Source organism: Anopheles coluzzii, chromosome 2 (assembly GCF_943734685.1).
Source record: "Anopheles coluzzii chromosome 2, AcolN3, whole genome shotgun sequence".
NCBI lineage: Eukaryota > Metazoa > Arthropoda > Insecta > Diptera > Culicidae > Anopheles > Anopheles coluzzii.
The window spans coordinates 29,589,790-29,606,768 of NC_064670.1; the positions used below are offsets into that span (position 1 = coordinate 29,589,790).

The 16,979-nt window shown below is 48.7% G+C and overlaps 3 protein-coding genes across 4 annotated transcripts; 2 read left to right on the forward strand and 1 right to left on the reverse strand.

Moving 5' to 3' along the window:
* The first annotated feature begins 760 nt into the window (after positions 1–760).
* LOC120949628 (protein lin-52 homolog) lies at positions 761–1,688 on the forward strand. Its single transcript, XM_040367046.2, has 4 exons — positions 761–1,023; positions 1,103–1,174; positions 1,267–1,326; positions 1,417–1,688. The coding sequence occupies exons 1-4, from the start codon at positions 996–998 to the stop codon at positions 1,560–1,562; spliced, it is 306 nt and encodes a 101-aa protein (XP_040222980.1). The 5' UTR covers positions 761–995; the 3' UTR covers positions 1,563–1,688.
* On the reverse strand, positions 1,624–6,337 carry LOC120949627 (prolyl 3-hydroxylase sudestada1-like). Of its 2 annotated transcripts, XM_040367044.2 has the most exons (6): positions 6,030–6,335; positions 3,555–3,645; positions 3,353–3,492; positions 3,069–3,269; positions 2,786–3,004; positions 1,624–2,717 (listed from the first exon to the last, which is right to left on the reverse strand). In XM_040367044.2, exons 1-6 carry the CDS (start codon positions 6,178–6,180, stop codon positions 1,756–1,758), a joined length of 1,764 nt encoding a protein of 587 aa, XP_040222978.2. In that variant the 5' UTR covers positions 6,181–6,335; the 3' UTR covers positions 1,624–1,755. The 2 variants fall into 2 exon arrangements, with proteins under 2 accessions (XP_040222978.2, XP_040222979.2); XM_040367045.2 differs by lacking the exons at positions 1,624–2,717; positions 2,786–3,004; positions 3,069–3,269; positions 3,353–3,492; positions 3,555–3,645 and adding an exon at positions 3,744–5,424 and having other exon boundaries at positions 6,030–6,337.
* A 926-nt stretch (positions 6,338–7,263) lies between these two features.
* On the forward strand, positions 7,264–8,622 carry LOC120950917 (eukaryotic translation initiation factor 3 subunit F). The gene is made up of 3 exons (XM_040369333.2): positions 7,264–7,465; positions 7,566–7,712; positions 7,788–8,622. The coding sequence occupies exons 1-3, from the start codon at positions 7,342–7,344 to the stop codon at positions 8,378–8,380; spliced, it is 864 nt and encodes a 287-aa protein (XP_040225267.1). The 5' UTR covers positions 7,264–7,341; the 3' UTR covers positions 8,381–8,622.
* The last annotated feature ends 8,357 nt before the right edge of the window (positions 8,623–16,979 follow it).

Consider the following 16,979-nt stretch of genomic DNA (forward strand, 5'->3'; position numbering starts at 1 on the left):
ACAATCATTAGCATCCTTGCCACTAGCTTCGCCTAACAATCTTCCTCTTTCGTGGTCCGCTTGTAACATACCGAATTATATACAACACCTGTGGCAGGCCCATATCGTTTCTTCACTATATCTGCAAGTTAAAAGAGGTCATAGTCTATTAAAACAGTATTTTTTTATCACGATTATCGAAGGATAACACTTACCCGCTGCCTTGTGCTGTGTTGTTCATCACACCACTTTCCTACGCCGGTAAATGCGCGTCCCGCTTCGAACGAAGCTGGCAAACATTGAGCAGCACTCCTACCACTTAATTTACCTAAAATGGCACTTACTTATGTAAAATTAAAAACTTAATTATTATAAAACTTACCACTTGATCGACCAACAACACTGTTAACGCTTTTCTATACACAACACTGACTTCCATAGCGACAGCAACAGCAGAGCACCAACACAACGTAATGTGTTACGCGAGACGTCTGACGACCATAGCCGTGGGGTAGGAAGAAGTTCAGTGGAGGAGAGGTTGAAAGTTTGGCTGGCGAGCGCTGTTCTACGCGGAAGCGAGACAACTACAGAATTAGAGCGAGAAATCCCCAAAATAACCTCGCAATGCTTCGCGGGCTGTTCTACGCGGAAGCGAGATAGCTACAAAATCAGAGCGAGAGATCCCCAAAATAACCTCGCAATGCTTCGCGGGTTGTTCTACGCGGAAGCGAGATAGTTACAAAATCAGAGCGAGAGATCCCCTCGCATTGTTTCGCGGGTGTTGTCACAAATTTCCAGTTGCTCATTGTCAACAAACCAACGAAACGCGTACAATTTAGCTTATTTTTTTAAAATTCACCACACCAAATCGCGAAAAGTTCCGGGCCAATTTTGCCCAACGGCAACGGGATTGGTTGTCTACAGCACGGTGCAAATCATCGCAGACCAGCTCGAAACTGGTTGCTCATTGCTAGCCGCTGCGCGTGCCTGGGGCCCAAAGTCGTCGTTGAACAAAAATGCCAAACAAGTACGAGATTAAGGAAGGTAATATTTTAACCCGAAGTGGCCCTAGTTGATTATTTTTGAAATTAATTTGATTCCGTTTTACTCCCTCCCCGCGTAGAGCTGGATAACAGTGGACTGCTCGAACTGATGGAGCGCAACGGTTCCCCGGAGATGTGGGAATCGAAGGGAGGTAAGGGTGACGCACCGTTAGGAAACATCCAGCGCCCATCCACGGCATGATGCAGGGAAGATTTTTAAATTGTATGTTGTTTTTTGTTTTAGAATTCACACCACCGTCGTGGATGAAGGGCCTTACGCAGGACGATATTAATGCGATGTATCGTAAGTAAAGCTCAGCGCCAACGGTTATCTTGTCGCGCTTCCATACTAACGACTTTGTTCATTTCGATCCCTCTCCACACACGCACACAGAGCTAGGGGCCTTATCGAAGAACGGATTGCTGGCGGAAATAAAGAAAATATTCGACCAAGCGTACAACATTGGACTGCAGGAGGCGAAGGAGATCACGAAGGGCAAAAATTTGGAAATTTTCTCCAACCTGACGCGACGGAAGTGAGCGAAACACGTTCTTAGTCGCATCTATCTTTTACACACACTTCAAATGATAAGTCAATAAGGTTGTTTTAGAGTATATATTCCTATTTGCGCGAGGAAATGAATAAAGTAAGCCTTCTACTACAAACTGCATTTCTTTCGGTTCAAAAACACACGAGAAAGGACCATAGAAGGGGAGTCGTTGCTAACTTCATTCACTCTTCCTTAGCTTTGGTCGCCGTGGTGGCCTTTCGCTTGCGGAAATACTTCAGTATGGTGTTGAACGAAAACACCACCGGAATCATGATGGGCAGAAAGAGCGGAATGTAGATGGCATACTTTTGCTCGTCCGGGAAGTACAGCAGGGCCAGCATGCTCGGGTCGAAAAACGCTCTCTCCGCCGACGTGTACGCTTCCCGCGCTAGCAGGGCCGCCTGCTGTAGCCTGCCCGCCCGCAGCTGCTGCTTCGCCGCCACTATCTTTTGGTGGGCGGTCTGAATGGCCGCACCTACCTCGTCGTTGATGACGATGTACTCGATGCCGCCGAGCAGCTGGATCAGCGACTGCAGCGTCGTGGTGGCCGAGTGCACCAGATAGATGGTGTTCGTACGCATGAACGTGTCCACCTCCCAGGCGCGCGGCTCGATCGTACTGTACGGCACGAGCGTTGCGTCCAGCAGGGGCGTATTGTTTTCAAGATCGAATATTTTGCGCAGCTGGTACAGCAGCACCGGCATTACGTCCTGCGCGTGTATGTACACATCGCTAAACTGTTCCGTTTCCATGTACCTGACGCAGGTCGCTTCGGCCGGGTTCGCAAACACAATGCCACCCCATTTGGCTGACGTGAACGCTTCCACGTTGCTGGCCAGCGGTGCTGCACGCTGCCCGTCCTTGCGGTAAATGCGCAGCGGGGCTTGCGCACAGGGAGGAACGTACACGACCAGATGAATGCACGGATTGTCGGTGATCTGTGTGCCGAGCTTCTTCTCCAGCGAGGTGATAATGTGCGGCAAGCTATCCTCGGCCAGCGCGTAATGGCGGCCAAGCTTCGAATCGTCCGGCACTTGCTTCGGCTGTGCGCCGGCCCCTTCCAGCCCGACCTGGTAAATCCATTGCGTCTTGATGGTAAAGTTGGTGATGCCCGACAGCTCGCTAAGGAATGGTTCAATGTAATCTAAAATGAAAAATGTAGCAAAGAGTGTGAAACGCTTGTCTGGTAAGGGTTCTACGCAAACACCTTACTTTCCGCCGCGGCACGAGCATTCCAGTGCACTTTCTGCAGTTCGGGACGAGGATTTAGCACAGTTATCAGCACTTCGTACTGCGCTTGCAACGGTGCCGAGTTCAGGCGCAACTGGCGGCCCATCAGTGTCTGCTGCGCGTCTCTCGAGCCAAGTATTGCTTTGAGCTTGTATTCCTGCAGTAACCATGACGACAGCACTTGGTAGGCCTTAAGGGACGCTGCAATAGAACGGGGAAGATGCGCTAAAGTTAAGCGTGTTCGGTGATGGCATAGTTCACCTACATGCACTTTCCGATATGAAAGCCGTACGATCGGAGGTAACGAGTATGTCGTCGTCCAGCTTAGGCCATTCAATGAACAGAAAATGTCCCAAGGTAGATGGGTAGTGTTTTTGCAGTTCCGCCTCCAGCCTGGCCGGTGTCTTAATTGTGGCCAGTGTGTCCGCATCTAGGGACAGCAGCTGCAGATCCAGCTCGAACACAACTACAATTCAAAATAAATGTTAAATGTCCGGTTCCGTTATAATCACATAGTATTGTTAAGTAAAAAAACGACTGTTTACGTACAATTTTGTTCGAATTTTTTGCGCAACTCGAATGATAGAATTTCACGCCGTTCGGCCGACTGGCAGTACAGGCCCAACCGAAACGTCGCCTTTATTGGATCCTCATTCAGGGCACGAATTTCAGAGTAGGGTAGGGAAACGCTGTAAAGAGCATTGGTGAGTTAAGGGCAAATCAAGCGGTCTCGTTCAAACAGCCTGCTTACCGGTAGACTTCGGTCGTTTTCCACCACATTGGCACACCAATCACGATGATTATGACTATGAAAGCAATCGTGGCGTAGATGTGAATGGCAGCTGCAAATAGAGTAGAAAACGGTAAACGGTTAGCATACATGAACATAGTTTTAAAAATAAGTTTAAATTCAATAAACAGTTCAATAAAAAACACATCATTGTTTCATCATGTGCCATCGTTGTGCAATGTTTTTATTTGTAATTATTATCTTTACGCACGATACGCTTGTCCCTTTTTCTACTCCTTGTAGCTGCACACCAGTATGTAGGTGTACGCGTGACCATCACCGTCCGCCTTTTCGAGATGCGTATTGTGCGAAACGTATTTGGTAAACTTGGTCGTTCCTTCCGCCCGGTACACCACGTTCAGTACATTGTCCTTCGGCAGCAACGTTAGCAGCACTGGATCATCCTCATAGCATTCCGTGTACGGCGAGGTGGTCGACGATGACGACGCTTGCGGCGCATCGCTTTGATTGGCCGATCCTTGCCGCTCCTGCTCCTTTCCCTCGCCCTCCGGCACGAGATACGTAATGACGCCGACATTTTCCTGCGCGTTCAGGTAGAAGGTAATGTCCAGCGTGCTGTCGGCGTACGTGGACGAATCGCCCAGCACCGTGTAGCAGCCCCGCTCCCAGCGCTGCAGCTCGATGGCACATTTGGGCGTTTTCGCCTTCCGCCCGTACAGGTCCAGCTCGGTGTAGTCGTACAGCAGCCGGAACATCGTTCTGCTCGTGAACAGATCGTACAACGCTCGCAACGGATTGGCCTCGGGCAGTGCTTTAAAGTTCAGCACCTCGTACTTCCGCAAATGGGCCGGTCCCTTGATTCTCCACTCAAGGTTCGCCCCGGTACGGAGACTTTCCAGCAGTGCCGTAAACCGGGGCCCGAGCAGAAACTGTTCCAGCGACACTTCCGAAAACATTTCCACCTTCTTCTGCACGTTCTGCTTCACCTCGTCCACGAGGTACACGTCGTTGATCCACTCGCCCAGCTCGGCGTCGATTTTGCGCGGGCTCATGTAGTGCGTATCGATAATGATCGACGGAGCCTGCGGACCGGCGTGCGCACCCTTCCCGCCAGCCGGCAGTGGTGCTGCCGGCCCATGAAACCACCCGTTGATGGTTAACCGCGGATACTCGAAGGTGGTCACTTCGCCCACCTGATGGAACGATTGCTCACACACCCGGAACAGTACCAGCTGATTGTTCTGGGGGTAGATCTTGTCCGTCACCGGAAACACGGGCAGCTGATTGCCGTCCGCCCGGAACAGCTCCAGTGCGCCGCCATCCTTCGCCTGCCACCGTCTGTGGCAGTCCCAGGGGCTAAGATAGAACACGTACGCTATCCGCCGATCGGACAGCAGGTCGTCGTGCACGAGCAGATAGTCGCCCGCGTTGTACATCGAGCAGGAGGCGGACACGTGCGTCAGTTTGATACCGGTTAGCTCCTCCACCAGCGGCATCATCTGCTCCTTCAGCACCGTGTAGAACGCTTGCAGGTAGTCCCGCTCGAGGCTGCACAGATCGTCCGTCTGGTAGAACTCGTACAGATCCATCTGCTTTCGCTTCCAGTCGACGGTACTGAACTCCGCCTCGAGCCGCTTCGTGGCGTCCGCCCGCTTCGCATCCTCCTGGAGGAAGTTTTGCAGCACGGCCAGCTGGAACGGGGCCTGCTTGAGCTCGTAATTGCAGCCGGAGCTGGTTTCGCGCCGCTGCCACGCCGCCTTGAACCGTTCGCGGAATTCGTCGTCGAAAAAGCATCCATTGATTGAGACTAGCTCGGTGTTGCGGTCGTCGCATCGTTTGGTACGTTTGGAGGCGGGTGGCTTCGATGTGTCTGTAAAAAGCGGAGGAACAGAGAGAAAAACGCGGAACGTCTACGTTAGATCTCATACAAGCGCACTCTATTTGTGATGGGAAGATGGAATCGGAACGGGTTTTGTCACGTGTTTTGTGTAGGAGTCCACATAACAAAACCAAAAAGGAAACGAAAGAAAATCACACTCACCCATCATTTTTTATCCAGAGTCTGGCCCTCCCGACACGGCTTACGATTTTAAAAGCAAAACCTGATCGTACTGAAAATATAAAACACTTTCCGGGACGCGCATCGCGTTTCGCGGGTTCGGTTTCGTAGAGCGCGGGTGGTTTCGGGATTGCTTGACAGAAAGTTAAACCAAAAACCGATCGTTTCAAGTGCCTTCATCCGGGTAAAAATGTTGGATAAACGTGTGAGCATGAAGCGAAAAGCGCATGGCATTTGGTTGTTCCCTCCGTTTGAGTGGAAAATCGCGCGCGCGTGTTTCTGTGTGTGTACATGTGCGCCGGGCACGCACACACACACACTTTCGGATGCTTTTGGCCAATGGAACAGGGGATAAAACACACAGCGCACGGAGGGAAATTGTAAGGTGAAAATGTAATGAAAAAGTGGTGCTTTACCATCCTCGCGCGCTGCTGAAGAAGAACCGGCTTCGCATTGTTCTCCGGAGGCATCGTCGTCCTGCTGCACCCGCCGCTTGTCGGTGGCCATATCGCTGCTGCTCGCTTTGGTTTGTGCTTTTGTTTCTTCACTCGGCGTCTTCGCACTCATGCTTACAGATTACTTGCAATCGTGCTGCAACTTGCACATGCAGCTACACTTTCCAAACGGGACTAGAACCGCACCGCAGAGTTATCGGTAGACCAGCTCCACCTTGTTTTCTTGTGTGTGCGAAGCAAAGCAAAGCAAAAAAAAAATACAATGCATTAGCAGGCGTCAAAACGTCAAACCGATGACAGTTCGTTTTAGTGATGGGCAAAACGGGCCTGCAACCGGATTTGGGTTGATCCGAATCTAGCTGCTTTCGGATTCGAATCCGGATTAACTCCGGAGTTAACGGGGGAGGAGCTAGTTGACCTGGTATAATGTTTAGTCATTTTTTAATTTCTTGGGTAAATTTAATTATCCTTAGTAATTGCATAACAAGTAACTTATAACTACATTCCCTAATCTGAATTCCTTTGTCTGCACTATACAGTCTGCAGCTGTATACTATAAGTTTCATGAGAATTTTTGAATATTTTCCTATTTGTGTGTGGGCTCATATCACGACTTATATATGAATGGTCGTGTGGTCAGATACGTGGGTATCAACACCAACGACCAACACTCAAATCTCACTTGCTTCAGTGCTGGTGTTTTACATTGTAGTTTAGTACTTAAACAATCGTATCGCCGATCTAGTTCTAGAGATGCATAACTTCAATGCGAAACCATACAACAGTACAGAGGGAATGAGAAAGCTTTCCAAGCGAAGAAAGCTCCACTGACTAGCTTTCCCACCAACAGGTAGCACCACCAGATTTTTTTTGCTATTTTTAGAATGCGTGAGTCGTTTGCCGTCTGCTAAACGAAGTCTTTTTATATCCCGTAGGTAAAGAGCTTGAGTCGTTTAGAACCCGTTTAGTGGTCATTTAGTGGATTTGTGGGCCTTGGGTACAGTGTATTTAGTGGTTTTGAATTATGTCTAAAATATACAGTTTTAATTTCAATCATTAATTCTATTTAACAATGCGTACCATTGCAGCACAACTGGAGATTTCGATTTGTTTACCTTTCCTCGTGTTCGAAAATGGATTTGAAGTTCGAACGTGCAGTCAATGTTCGGCAATTCGTTATTTCTGGTCACTCTGCCAACGTCCGATCCGTTTACATTGACGCGAGTCCACTTCTACGGATGCCACCGTGCGATTTTTGCTGTCCAATCTAAACATGTCGACGATTAATTTACCACTAAATTTAACCGTGCGCGTGCATCCGGTGGTGCTGTTCCAGATTGTGGACGCCTACGAGCGACGTAATGCCGACTCGGAACGTGTTATCGGGACGCTGCTGGGTAAGGAAAGGGCCCAAAACGCCCGTACAGCGGTGACACCGTCTGGGGTGCACCGCAAGCAACATAACCACACTCTTTGACACCCTCCTTCCCACCGTAGGTTCTGTCGACAAGGGTGTCGTGGAGGTGACTAACTGCTTCTGCTTGCCCCACAAGGAACACACCGACCAGGTGGAGGCGGAACTGGGCTACGCGTCCGATCTGTACGAGCTGAACCAGCGCGTCAATGCGTCGGAAAACATTGTCGGTAGGTATCCACCGGTGGTAAGCTGTTCTTCCCTGGAGCTGTCGTGTGTGACGTCGTGTTCTCCTTTTCTTGCAGGCTGGTGGGCAACGGGCCAGGAGGTTACGAACCACAGCTCGGTCATCCACGAATACTATGCCCGTGAGTGCACGAACCCGGTCCATCTGACGCTGGACACCTCGCTGACCGGTGCCCGCATGGGTATCAAGGCGTACGTATGCGTGTCGCTGGGCGTCCCCGGTGGCAAGAGCGGCTGCATGTTCACGCCGATCAACGTGGAGGTGACGAGCTACGAGCCGGAAATTGTTGGTCTGCAGCTGTGCATGAAGACGATCGGCGTGCAGTCGAACCCGAGCCGCCCGCGCACCGTTTCGCCGATGCTCGATCTGGCGCAGGTGACCGATGCCTCGGACAAGCTGCTGGCCCTGCTGTCCGACGTGCTCGCCTACGTGGAGGATGTGCTGAGCGAGAAGCAGCAACCGGAGAACACCGTCGGACGCGCGCTGCTCGATCTGATCCACTCAGTGCCGAACATGACGGGAGACCAATTTGCGCAAATGTTCAACTCGAACGTCAAGGACTTGTTAATGGTGGTCACGTTGTCGCAGCTAATTAAAACTCAACTGCAATTGAATGAAAAGCTAACGTCACTCACATCGTTCCTCAACTGAGAAGGGGTGCAGCGCAATTGTTAAACCGCAGCTTAGCTCGCCAACGGCCGGCTAAGAAAGGAACAGAGGAGGCATAGAGGAGGATTGCTTGTGCAGGAGAGGAGAAGAGGGGTTGGGTCTGTGTCAGGTGTCCGAAAAACAGTGGACGATAACGATAAATTATTCCAGACTTGAAAATCGTCGTACGGTATTAATAAACGACAGCATTATCGTGCTGGGGAATGAACACAGAAAAAAAACAACGTGGCTCGTGCTGTTCTTGGAACGAAGATCAATTTTGCCAAAGGAAGATTCAATTATGATTCAATTGTACTTACCTAGCGAATAATGAAGAATTTCGTGAATATTTTTTCTCCATTTTCTGTGGTAAGTCCAATCCAAACAAACTCCTGTAGATTATTTTTCGTCAATTACTTCAGTAACATTTCTTCACCATCAGCGAAAAGAAAACTTCCTTATTTTACGCAAAGGATGTTCAAATAATATTCCCCCCTAAATAAATGGATATGTATATGAATTTATGAATGACAACCACATGTCAGCCATGCGTACGATCAACCTCAATGCAAATATTAAGTAACGCATTTCACCTGCCCTACCTGCAACGGCCTATCACTGCCCAGCGATCATGAAACGGGCAATTTTGGTGATTCGCGGTATGTATACGCTCTCCAACCGCTAGCCCAAAAATAAACACCGTTTCCGAAGCGAAACACGTGTTGCGAAGTTGATGGAAGAAGGGTTTGGCCGCCATCCATCAATCAATAGTTCCGCTGCATTGCATTGCGTTGTGTGGTACGCATGCATAAAACAAGAACTGCATTGAGAGTTGCACACGTTTCGCACTCCAGGCGGATGACCTATTTATGTTGTCCATCAGCTGCTTGTGACGAATTATTGAAGCGCCCTTTTTCGGTTTGGTTGGCACATTTTGCAATTTCTTGATCGGTACAACTGGTACACGTTGGATATATTCTAATAAATCAAATACTAACGTTCAATTTGCCTCCCCCCCCGCTAATAGAGCCCTTTAAGATCGCATCAAACTGTGAGCATGATCGCGCTCATCGGATAACAAAAAGGTACAGTTATTAATCCGTGAGCTGATGAAAAACGGCAACTTCATCGCGCGCTTGATTGATCAGTGATCGGGTTGGATGTTTTGCAAATCGCACACCCACCGCAATAGCCATGGTGGCCTCTGAGACGTGTGAGTTCGTTCTTCCACAGGCTCCAAGCTCCCTCGGCGGGAGACGTTCCGGAACCGAGAGCCCTGCGAAGGTCGAAGGTCGAAACATTGGGAAAGGAAAATGATACACCTCCGGGGGTGGGAGGACATATTTATCATTTGCTAACACAGCTGGACAGGCTGGACGCATCAGTGCTGCTTGCGAACTAATAGCCGGTTTCGGATCGCGAACCGAACTCCGTTATTATCCACTCTCGATTTCATCGATTGTGCAAATACGATGAAACGAAGCGACCGGCCGCGTGCCGATGACATCAGCCGATGCAACCGATGCAACCAATGGTGACGGTTGCCAAGGCGGCTGCATTCCGACCGTTTCCGCAGTTCGCTCAGGTACGGCATCCGGCTGCCGCCAACCGACTCTCACCGCACCACTAATCAGCGACGCCAGTTCGGTTCTGGTGGTCAAATGGTTCGCATTTCATTGCGTAGAACGATGCGCAAGACGCTGAATTGCGTCGGGAGATTATGTCATTTGGTGCAATTGGATCTTTTCGGACCGTTCTTGGCAATGGAAATGCCAACTGCCCCTGCCATGAGCGAAAAGTGAGCTGGTGCGAAAAAGATACCCCGCTCACCTTTTTGCTGCCGTGATCGTAACAAAAAAGGGTTAGTTTTTACCTTCAAGATCAGATGTTCAGAGCGCTGAGGAGCCCTTTAAGGGGAATGGAAAGATTAAGAGGTACGATTATGTGATCACCTTTTTATCAGCGGCCACAATAAATCAACATGAAAATAACGTTAAATGACATCTTAACAAATCAAACGACTGGCATGCCCTACCCGCTCTCTCAGTTCGCCACTATTATCGGGTGTGTTTAAACTAGTTCACCGGCTGAGACTTTCAGGTTATTTGCCAAACGGACGGGGTTCACCCGTCGGGCCCGCTTGGTTCGAGTTTGGTCAATGGTGGAGTTCGTTGACTTGATTTACTCGTTGCCGAGCCGAAAGGGGGTTGTTGTTTTATCAACAACAAGCCATAATTGAAAGTGTGCATTGCATTGAATGCATCAACAGGCACGAGTCGTCGTCTGCAGTGCATCGCGATGTGTGGTGCAGTTCAATCGGCCGCATTTAACCGTGTCAACAAGCTGGAATTTATTATTTGAGTTGTTCTTTAATAGTAATAATATTAATAAAAATGATAAAAATAATAATCAAACATGTTTTACCAATGGATAGCAACAGTTCAATATTTGAGTATGTGTATGATCGTTGCAGTGAAATGCTCTGTAGCGAAATTTAAACCCTCATCGTTTTACAATTAACTTTGCAACCGGATTGCACTTATGATAAATAGCAAGAACAGGGCTTCCAGTAAGGTAAGAGGCAACGTAAAAGCTAAAGCTAGATGAGTTAATTAATGCCACCCGGTCGTCCTTACGCCGGTGTCACATTTGTTGTGAGCGATCACGCTGTCGCAGTGCGGCCGTAAATGACAGATAGCATTTAAAAACTGTACCCTGCGGACTTGGGATCATTTAATTATGGATTTACCCCAGCCTTCTCTGCTTGATTTGATGGATTGTTGGTATTTTCGATATATTTACACCATCGCAAAGCAGCTCCTTACTTATTCGCCCAAGCTGTACCTTCATTACCCGCTCTGGATTCAATTAGCAAAGCTCGCGCACAGATGAACCCCGGCTGATCTTTGCTAACAAGGGTCATCAAAGGGTTGATTCAATGCCGAAACATTGCGCAGACAGCCAGCCGGCCAGCAAGCCATCGCTTTGAACCTTCCGGGCAACGTTGGCTTGCATGGCAAACCGATGGCGGTCGGTCGGTCGGTCGGCTGCACCGCTGGCAATTACACTTCCAGTACGATCGGTTGCGCTATAAATAATTGTCGTGATTAAAATGTGATTCCGTGGCGGGCTCGGGTACAACACATTTTGGGCACAAACGTGCACCACGTTAACGCCCGCTGCCCGTGTAAATGCCGGTCCGGTGTGCTTCCCTTCGAGCGGTAGTCGATCAACCGGGGGAGGGCGAACCTGCGCGCGCGCTCAGACACAGTTTACAATTCGGGGACGGATAGGTTTGCTGTTCATCCCAGAGTGTCCCAGGGAGGGAGAGAAGTGGGAATCGATAAAATGGGTAGTGTAAACAATCCGAAAACAAAAATTCGCGCCACGGCGGGCATGTTTGGGGCCATCGCGTAGTGGCAGAGCGATCGTGATCGCACGGCAACACACTCCTCCGCTCAGGCGACGAACCCATTGAACCGTTGGAGGGTGCCTATTATGAGCCATACTGCCATCAGCTGGCATTAGACCAGAGCCGGAACGCCGCCGGGTCTTCAATTACCGGGTGCGATGGAGGGTTTGCAAAGGGTTCTTGCTTTTTTGTTTTTTTTTTAGTCCATCTGCACTTTAAATTGGAAATAAAGATACAAAAGGTGTTACGAATAGTGTTGCCTTATCCACGATGCTCTAGTATTGATTGTGTTTTGTACATCAGTAACAAATACAAAAAAAAACGATGCACACAACACTTGCCGCTAGACAAGATCGCGCAAGACGAACGAACGGAGCTTTCAAATGGAACGAGACAAAGCAATTGCAGTTGGTGCGTTTGTTCTAACACAGATCGTTTCCTTCACCTTTTGTACTAAACAACCCTCCAAAGCGCTGCACTCTGCTGCACCACCGGGAAGGGCCCAACCGTGGTGTGATTCATGGCAGTGATCAACACTTCCACAGGGTTTGATTAAAAATTATCACCCCATTGCTGTTGCTAAACTATAATCGCTTGTTTGTTTGATTAATCACGTTCTTGGACCGCAAGGGATCTGCAGCACGGTTCAATTCAGGGCCATTCAATTGGGCCTTGCTGCACACACCGAGCGCGTGTTGTGGGCTACTTGTGGGTCTTAACCGCAATGTCCGCGGTATGATTTGTTGTGATCGACGTCCGGTTCGGGGCAAATCAATCGCTGGAATGAGTGTTCTTTCCCCCGCTCATCAGCATTAACTTGCTGTATACTTCGGAAGGCCCCATAGCACGATAAGGTTCTCATAACTAAAACAAAATAACTATTATTATGCTTTCAACGGTCCCCTATCGGTATTGTGATCTTTTTTTTCTTTCGCTCGCTTACTCGTGATCTTAAACACCCACACCCCCCCGCCACGTGCAAACGATTCAGGTCGGAGATCTTAAATGTCCATAAAATGGCACGAGGTGTTGGAAAATTAACCTCAAACGGTTATTACATTTTTCCTTCACTAGAGCGGACCTCACCCTGCTCGATAATCGTTGCAATTCAATCTAAAGGAACTGTATGAAAGGGCGGCGAGCCACACCAGCATTTTAATAGATGGACACTTTGGTCCCTGAAGATGATTAATCATTGGTCCACACTCCCTTGCGAGCGATGGCAATTGATCGCTCTCTAAATATCAATCGCAATCGCTTGGGTAATTAAGTTGGCAATTTTTGACACGCTGATAAATTGCATTCTATGCCTACTGGAACAGCTGTTTGGGCTGTTAGTGATGGGTAAAGTTGGCAATGTTCCGGAGTCGTCGGCGATCTGATTCCGAAAAATTTGGAACCAACTCCGGATGGTTTCGAGTTTCGACCAGCATTATACGGAGCCGTTTGGAGTGGTCCAGATTCGTATGGAGTCGGAATCGGAGTCGACCGGAATCGGAATCATCTAGAGTCGTCAGGAGCATTGAGGAATCATCCAGAGCTTTGCTGTTGTCCCTGGGCTATTCTTAGAAACAAAGGCCTGTTTACGAAGTGCACGCGTAACGCAAAAGACGACAAAAAATAATAAAAAAATCCGACTGCGGGCGACTTTGACACCAGTTTGAGTCGGATTCTGGCTGACTTCAGTCCACTCCGACCCCTGGTGATTCCTACTTTGAACGAATCCTACTTCAGACACCTCCTGCTCAGGATGATCCGACTCTGAACGACTCCGACTCCGGGTGAAACTAGTGGTTCCTGATTTAGCAGAAGTTGGAATCGGACTACCAATAACCCGAGTCACTCCAGAGAGCACAACACTAGTTCGGCTGCAACGACGACTAGTGTTAACCGTAGGCAAATGTCTTCCGTATCGAATGCAATCGTTGTGCGATGATTGCGGATCTACCTTGACCCGGCAGTGGTTCTCATTCCCCGCGGGAGCAATCTTGTTTTTGCTTCAATTTTATTTAGAACATCAGTTGCTTCGCAAAAGTGTTGCTACAGTAACTGGTGAATCACTCGCACACAAAGATCCGCGTTTCGTTCTTGGGCGACATGTCTGGAACGACTACCAACTGGCTACCAGCCCCCGGTTCATTAGTGTGTTTATCTCGATCACCAAGATCCGGGCCCGTAAGGCGACAGCGATAGGCCACCGGCAGAACCGTGGACCGTTTGTCTCTTCAATTGTCCCCCCCCCCCATAGTTGTGCCCTTCGGTACACGGTTGAAACAATCGTGCACGTTGTGTGTACGGGGCACTAATGGTGTAAGCTCAACGCACACCGATTGGTTTCACACCTCAGGGGGGTCGTGGTGGTCGGTTCTGTTCTTGTGTGGAGTGTGAAACATTGAACATTTCCCACCACATATATTTGACCATGAAAGGAAGGGTTTTTGTTTTTGCACAGTCGATTGTTCATATTGCGTTTGCCTCTTATCACAGCAATGCCCGTTTTGGCGATTTGAGGGACAGTGACCACGGAAGGTAAGCAGCAAGGTAGCAGGTTCTGGAGATGATTGCGCCCCGGTACATTACATGCGTCAACATCGGCCACCCCCAGGGGGGACGGCAAGTCGAATAATTACAGCACCCGTTGGGCCAGCAGCAGCAAGCTGGACATCGTTAGACACACACACACATACACACACATACGACAGTTAGTATCCATTGTTGAACAGGATGCCCAGAGGGTGATTAGTTCCCCCAAAGCCGTTCACCAGCGGTGGGATATGGCGACGGCGGAAAGGGTACCCGAACGCTTGTCAGCTGACCCCTTTGGGCGACCGATAGCCCTAAGCGTCGGTAAGCTTGGTAAATTGTCACCCCACGGTGGTCTTTGGCCGCCGATACAAGGACAAATGTGCATTGTTTGAAGTGGCGGCGTTTCGCCTGCGCAAAGATTACACACAGCCAAAGTTGCTTGCGTTTGATGAGGCTCGTCACATTTGCATGCTTTTGATACGGGGTGAGGGTTAATGGTGTGCGCGACTGTCGCTAAAACACAGAAGTGGACAATTAGTAATCCAGACGTTTCATTTGACGATCATCATTCATAATACAGGGAGAAAATATCTGTGAAATTGTCATTTAACGATAGAGATTAATGGCGTTAGCTAGATGACAGGATCATAGTGTTTTAAGCATCTGTATGATGTGATGATCATCTGCATTAGCAATGGAGTTGCCTTACATTGTTAGCTTTGGGCCAATGGTGTGAACGTAATGCTCTATTGAATTGTTTGATTAATTTTTGAATTTTAAAACCAATATCTATCCTGGTGTGTCGTTCGGAATATTGATTTAAAGACCCCAATAGATCGTTTGCGTTCATTCAACGCCACAACTCTACACAGCGTGCACTGTTTAGTTCCGCATTTTTACCGACTTCGGTCCGCAGCCTAAATACCCGCCAATCTATCCGCGAGCCCCGTTGGCGTATAGAAAGCAAACTAATAAAGCATAACCGCTACCGAACCGTACGCACGCGGCTACACCGTTTCCCTACCAAACTAGGATACACGTGATCGGCATGCCGGCCGGCAGACGCACGCAGCGGCAGAGGTCCCACCTTTGAAATCGAAATCGAAAAGCACTCAAAAACAACCCACTAAGCTCAGTTTACCACTTGCTATGTACGTGTCACCGGGTTGTCGCTGGGATGTCTGCCGCTGGTCATAACTCATGCCCGCGTTCGATGGTGTACTTTTCGTTGTTTTGTATTCTATATAGCACACCTCACACATGCACGCCCTTTTCCAAGATCTTTTTTCTTTTGAGGAGTCCCCCTTTCGTCGACCGGTGTTGGTGCCAAGTGTACGCCACACGCACACGCATGTTCAACCTGTCGCGCTCCGGATTGCATCATATTGTCCGTCTCTTTGGCCTGGCCGGTGTGGCCGTTCCCTGCCCATTATTTTGTAACGCTCCACCCAACATTCTCCTTGCTTTCGGGACCGTTGCTGCTTCGACCCGATGGAGACATCGGCGCGTGTGTCGGTGACAAGTGCGCTACACGGTACGGTCAATGGTGCGTTTTGCTTTCATTTCACCCAAACCACGCCAATCATCGCCTGGTAGTAGAATGTGTTGCTTTCGCCCCGTCAGTAACAGTGGCCGACGAATGGTTTGAACTCCGTTTCGAACGCCATCGTTGGTCACCTGGGCACCTGGGCGAGACATTTTAGTGCGTTAGATCATCCACCAGCTAGCCAGCCAGCCGGTTCGCTATGATGTGTGAAAGATAGTAGTAGTGGGCCTGTCTACGAAGGGTGCTGCAGACAGGTAGCGCCACTAGGTTTTGCCAGGAAATGTGCCACTTCTTGGGCCCCCCGCCGGTAGTTGCTGCAGTTACGGTTCGTTTTCTCACGGCCTCACGGCTTCCCGCGCAGCACATTGGCGGTTATTTATTAGTTTGTTGATATTTTCTATTCACGCGTGCGTGTGTATGTGGGCACGATCGTATGGAAGTTGCATCAACCGTGAGGCATGAAAGTTACGTTCTGCCGTGATCTGTTCTTTCGAATGACCAATAAATAGATATTTTAAATAGTGTTTCTTGTTGATCTGTAGCACCTACGATACGACAGGTTCTAGTGGATGTAGCATCTAGAATGTTTAAATTTAAATGCGAATTTAACAGCGAAGAACTCAAATCATTCTAGAAACGCGTCATAGCATGAAGTTTTGGTTAATATTAAAAATAATGGAATTGTTTATGCGACAACAAGAACGATCGCTAGCAAGATGGCAAGACGAACTACAACAAATGAGCTCAAAATCCATTTTTTAAATTAAATTTGTAACAATCACTTGCATTCGAAACATCGATCGAGTAAGTCGACGTTTGCAAAGCTTATCTGAAGCCTCGTACACAAATCGTTAGAGAATCGTACAAACTTATTCAAAGAAGAATACACACTACTATTAGGGCTTTCAAGATCATGCAGACTTAGTATAGGTGTTGTCAATAATTTATTTCACTTTGGTGGAATCTAGTTTTGAAGCGTCATTTTTAGGCTTTCTTTTCCACTACTAGAAATGTATCTGCGGTGTAAGTAACATTGTAGTTGTAAGATTCCAACATCGTATGTTTTGTAATACAAAATGTGTTTTTGCGGGAAGTCTGTTCTACTTCACTATTGAAAA

What these genes read in the sequence shown, in the direction of transcription:
- LOC120949628 (XM_040367046.2), top strand. Translation starts at nt 996, where the DNA reads ATGCCAAACAAGTACGAGATTAAGGAAG. An exon ending in CAAGTACGAGATTAAGGAAG is followed by an intron (nt 1,024 to 1,102) that starts GTAATATTTTAA and finishes CTCCCCGCGTAG; the next exon opens with AGCTGGATAACAGTGGACTG. An exon ending in GATGTGGGAATCGAAGGGAG is followed by an intron (nt 1,175 to 1,266) that starts GTAAGGGTGACG and finishes TTTTTGTTTTAG; the next exon opens with AATTCACACCACCGTCGTGG.
- LOC120949627 (XM_040367044.2), bottom strand. Translation starts at nt 6,180, where the DNA reads ATGAGTGCGAAGACGCCGAGTGAAGAAACAAAAGCACAAACCAAAGCG. An exon ending in AAAACGACCGAAGTCTACCG is followed by an intron (nt 3,493 to 3,554) that starts GTAAGCAGGCTG and finishes TGCTCTTTACAG; the next exon opens with CGTTTCCCTACCCTACTCTG. An exon ending in CAAAAAATTCGAACAAAATT is followed by an intron (nt 3,270 to 3,352) that starts GTACGTAAACAG and finishes TTTGAATTGTAG; the next exon opens with TTGTGTTCGAGCTGGATCTG.
- LOC120950917 (XM_040369333.2), top strand. Translation starts at nt 7,342, where the DNA reads ATGTCGACGATTAATTTACCACTAAATTTAACCGTGCGCGTGCATCCG. An exon ending in TGTTATCGGGACGCTGCTGG is followed by an intron (nt 7,466 to 7,565) that starts GTAAGGAAAGGG and finishes TTCCCACCGTAG; the next exon opens with GTTCTGTCGACAAGGGTGTC. An exon ending in TGCGTCGGAAAACATTGTCG is followed by an intron (nt 7,713 to 7,787) that starts GTAGGTATCCAC and finishes CTTTTCTTGCAG; the next exon opens with GCTGGTGGGCAACGGGCCAG.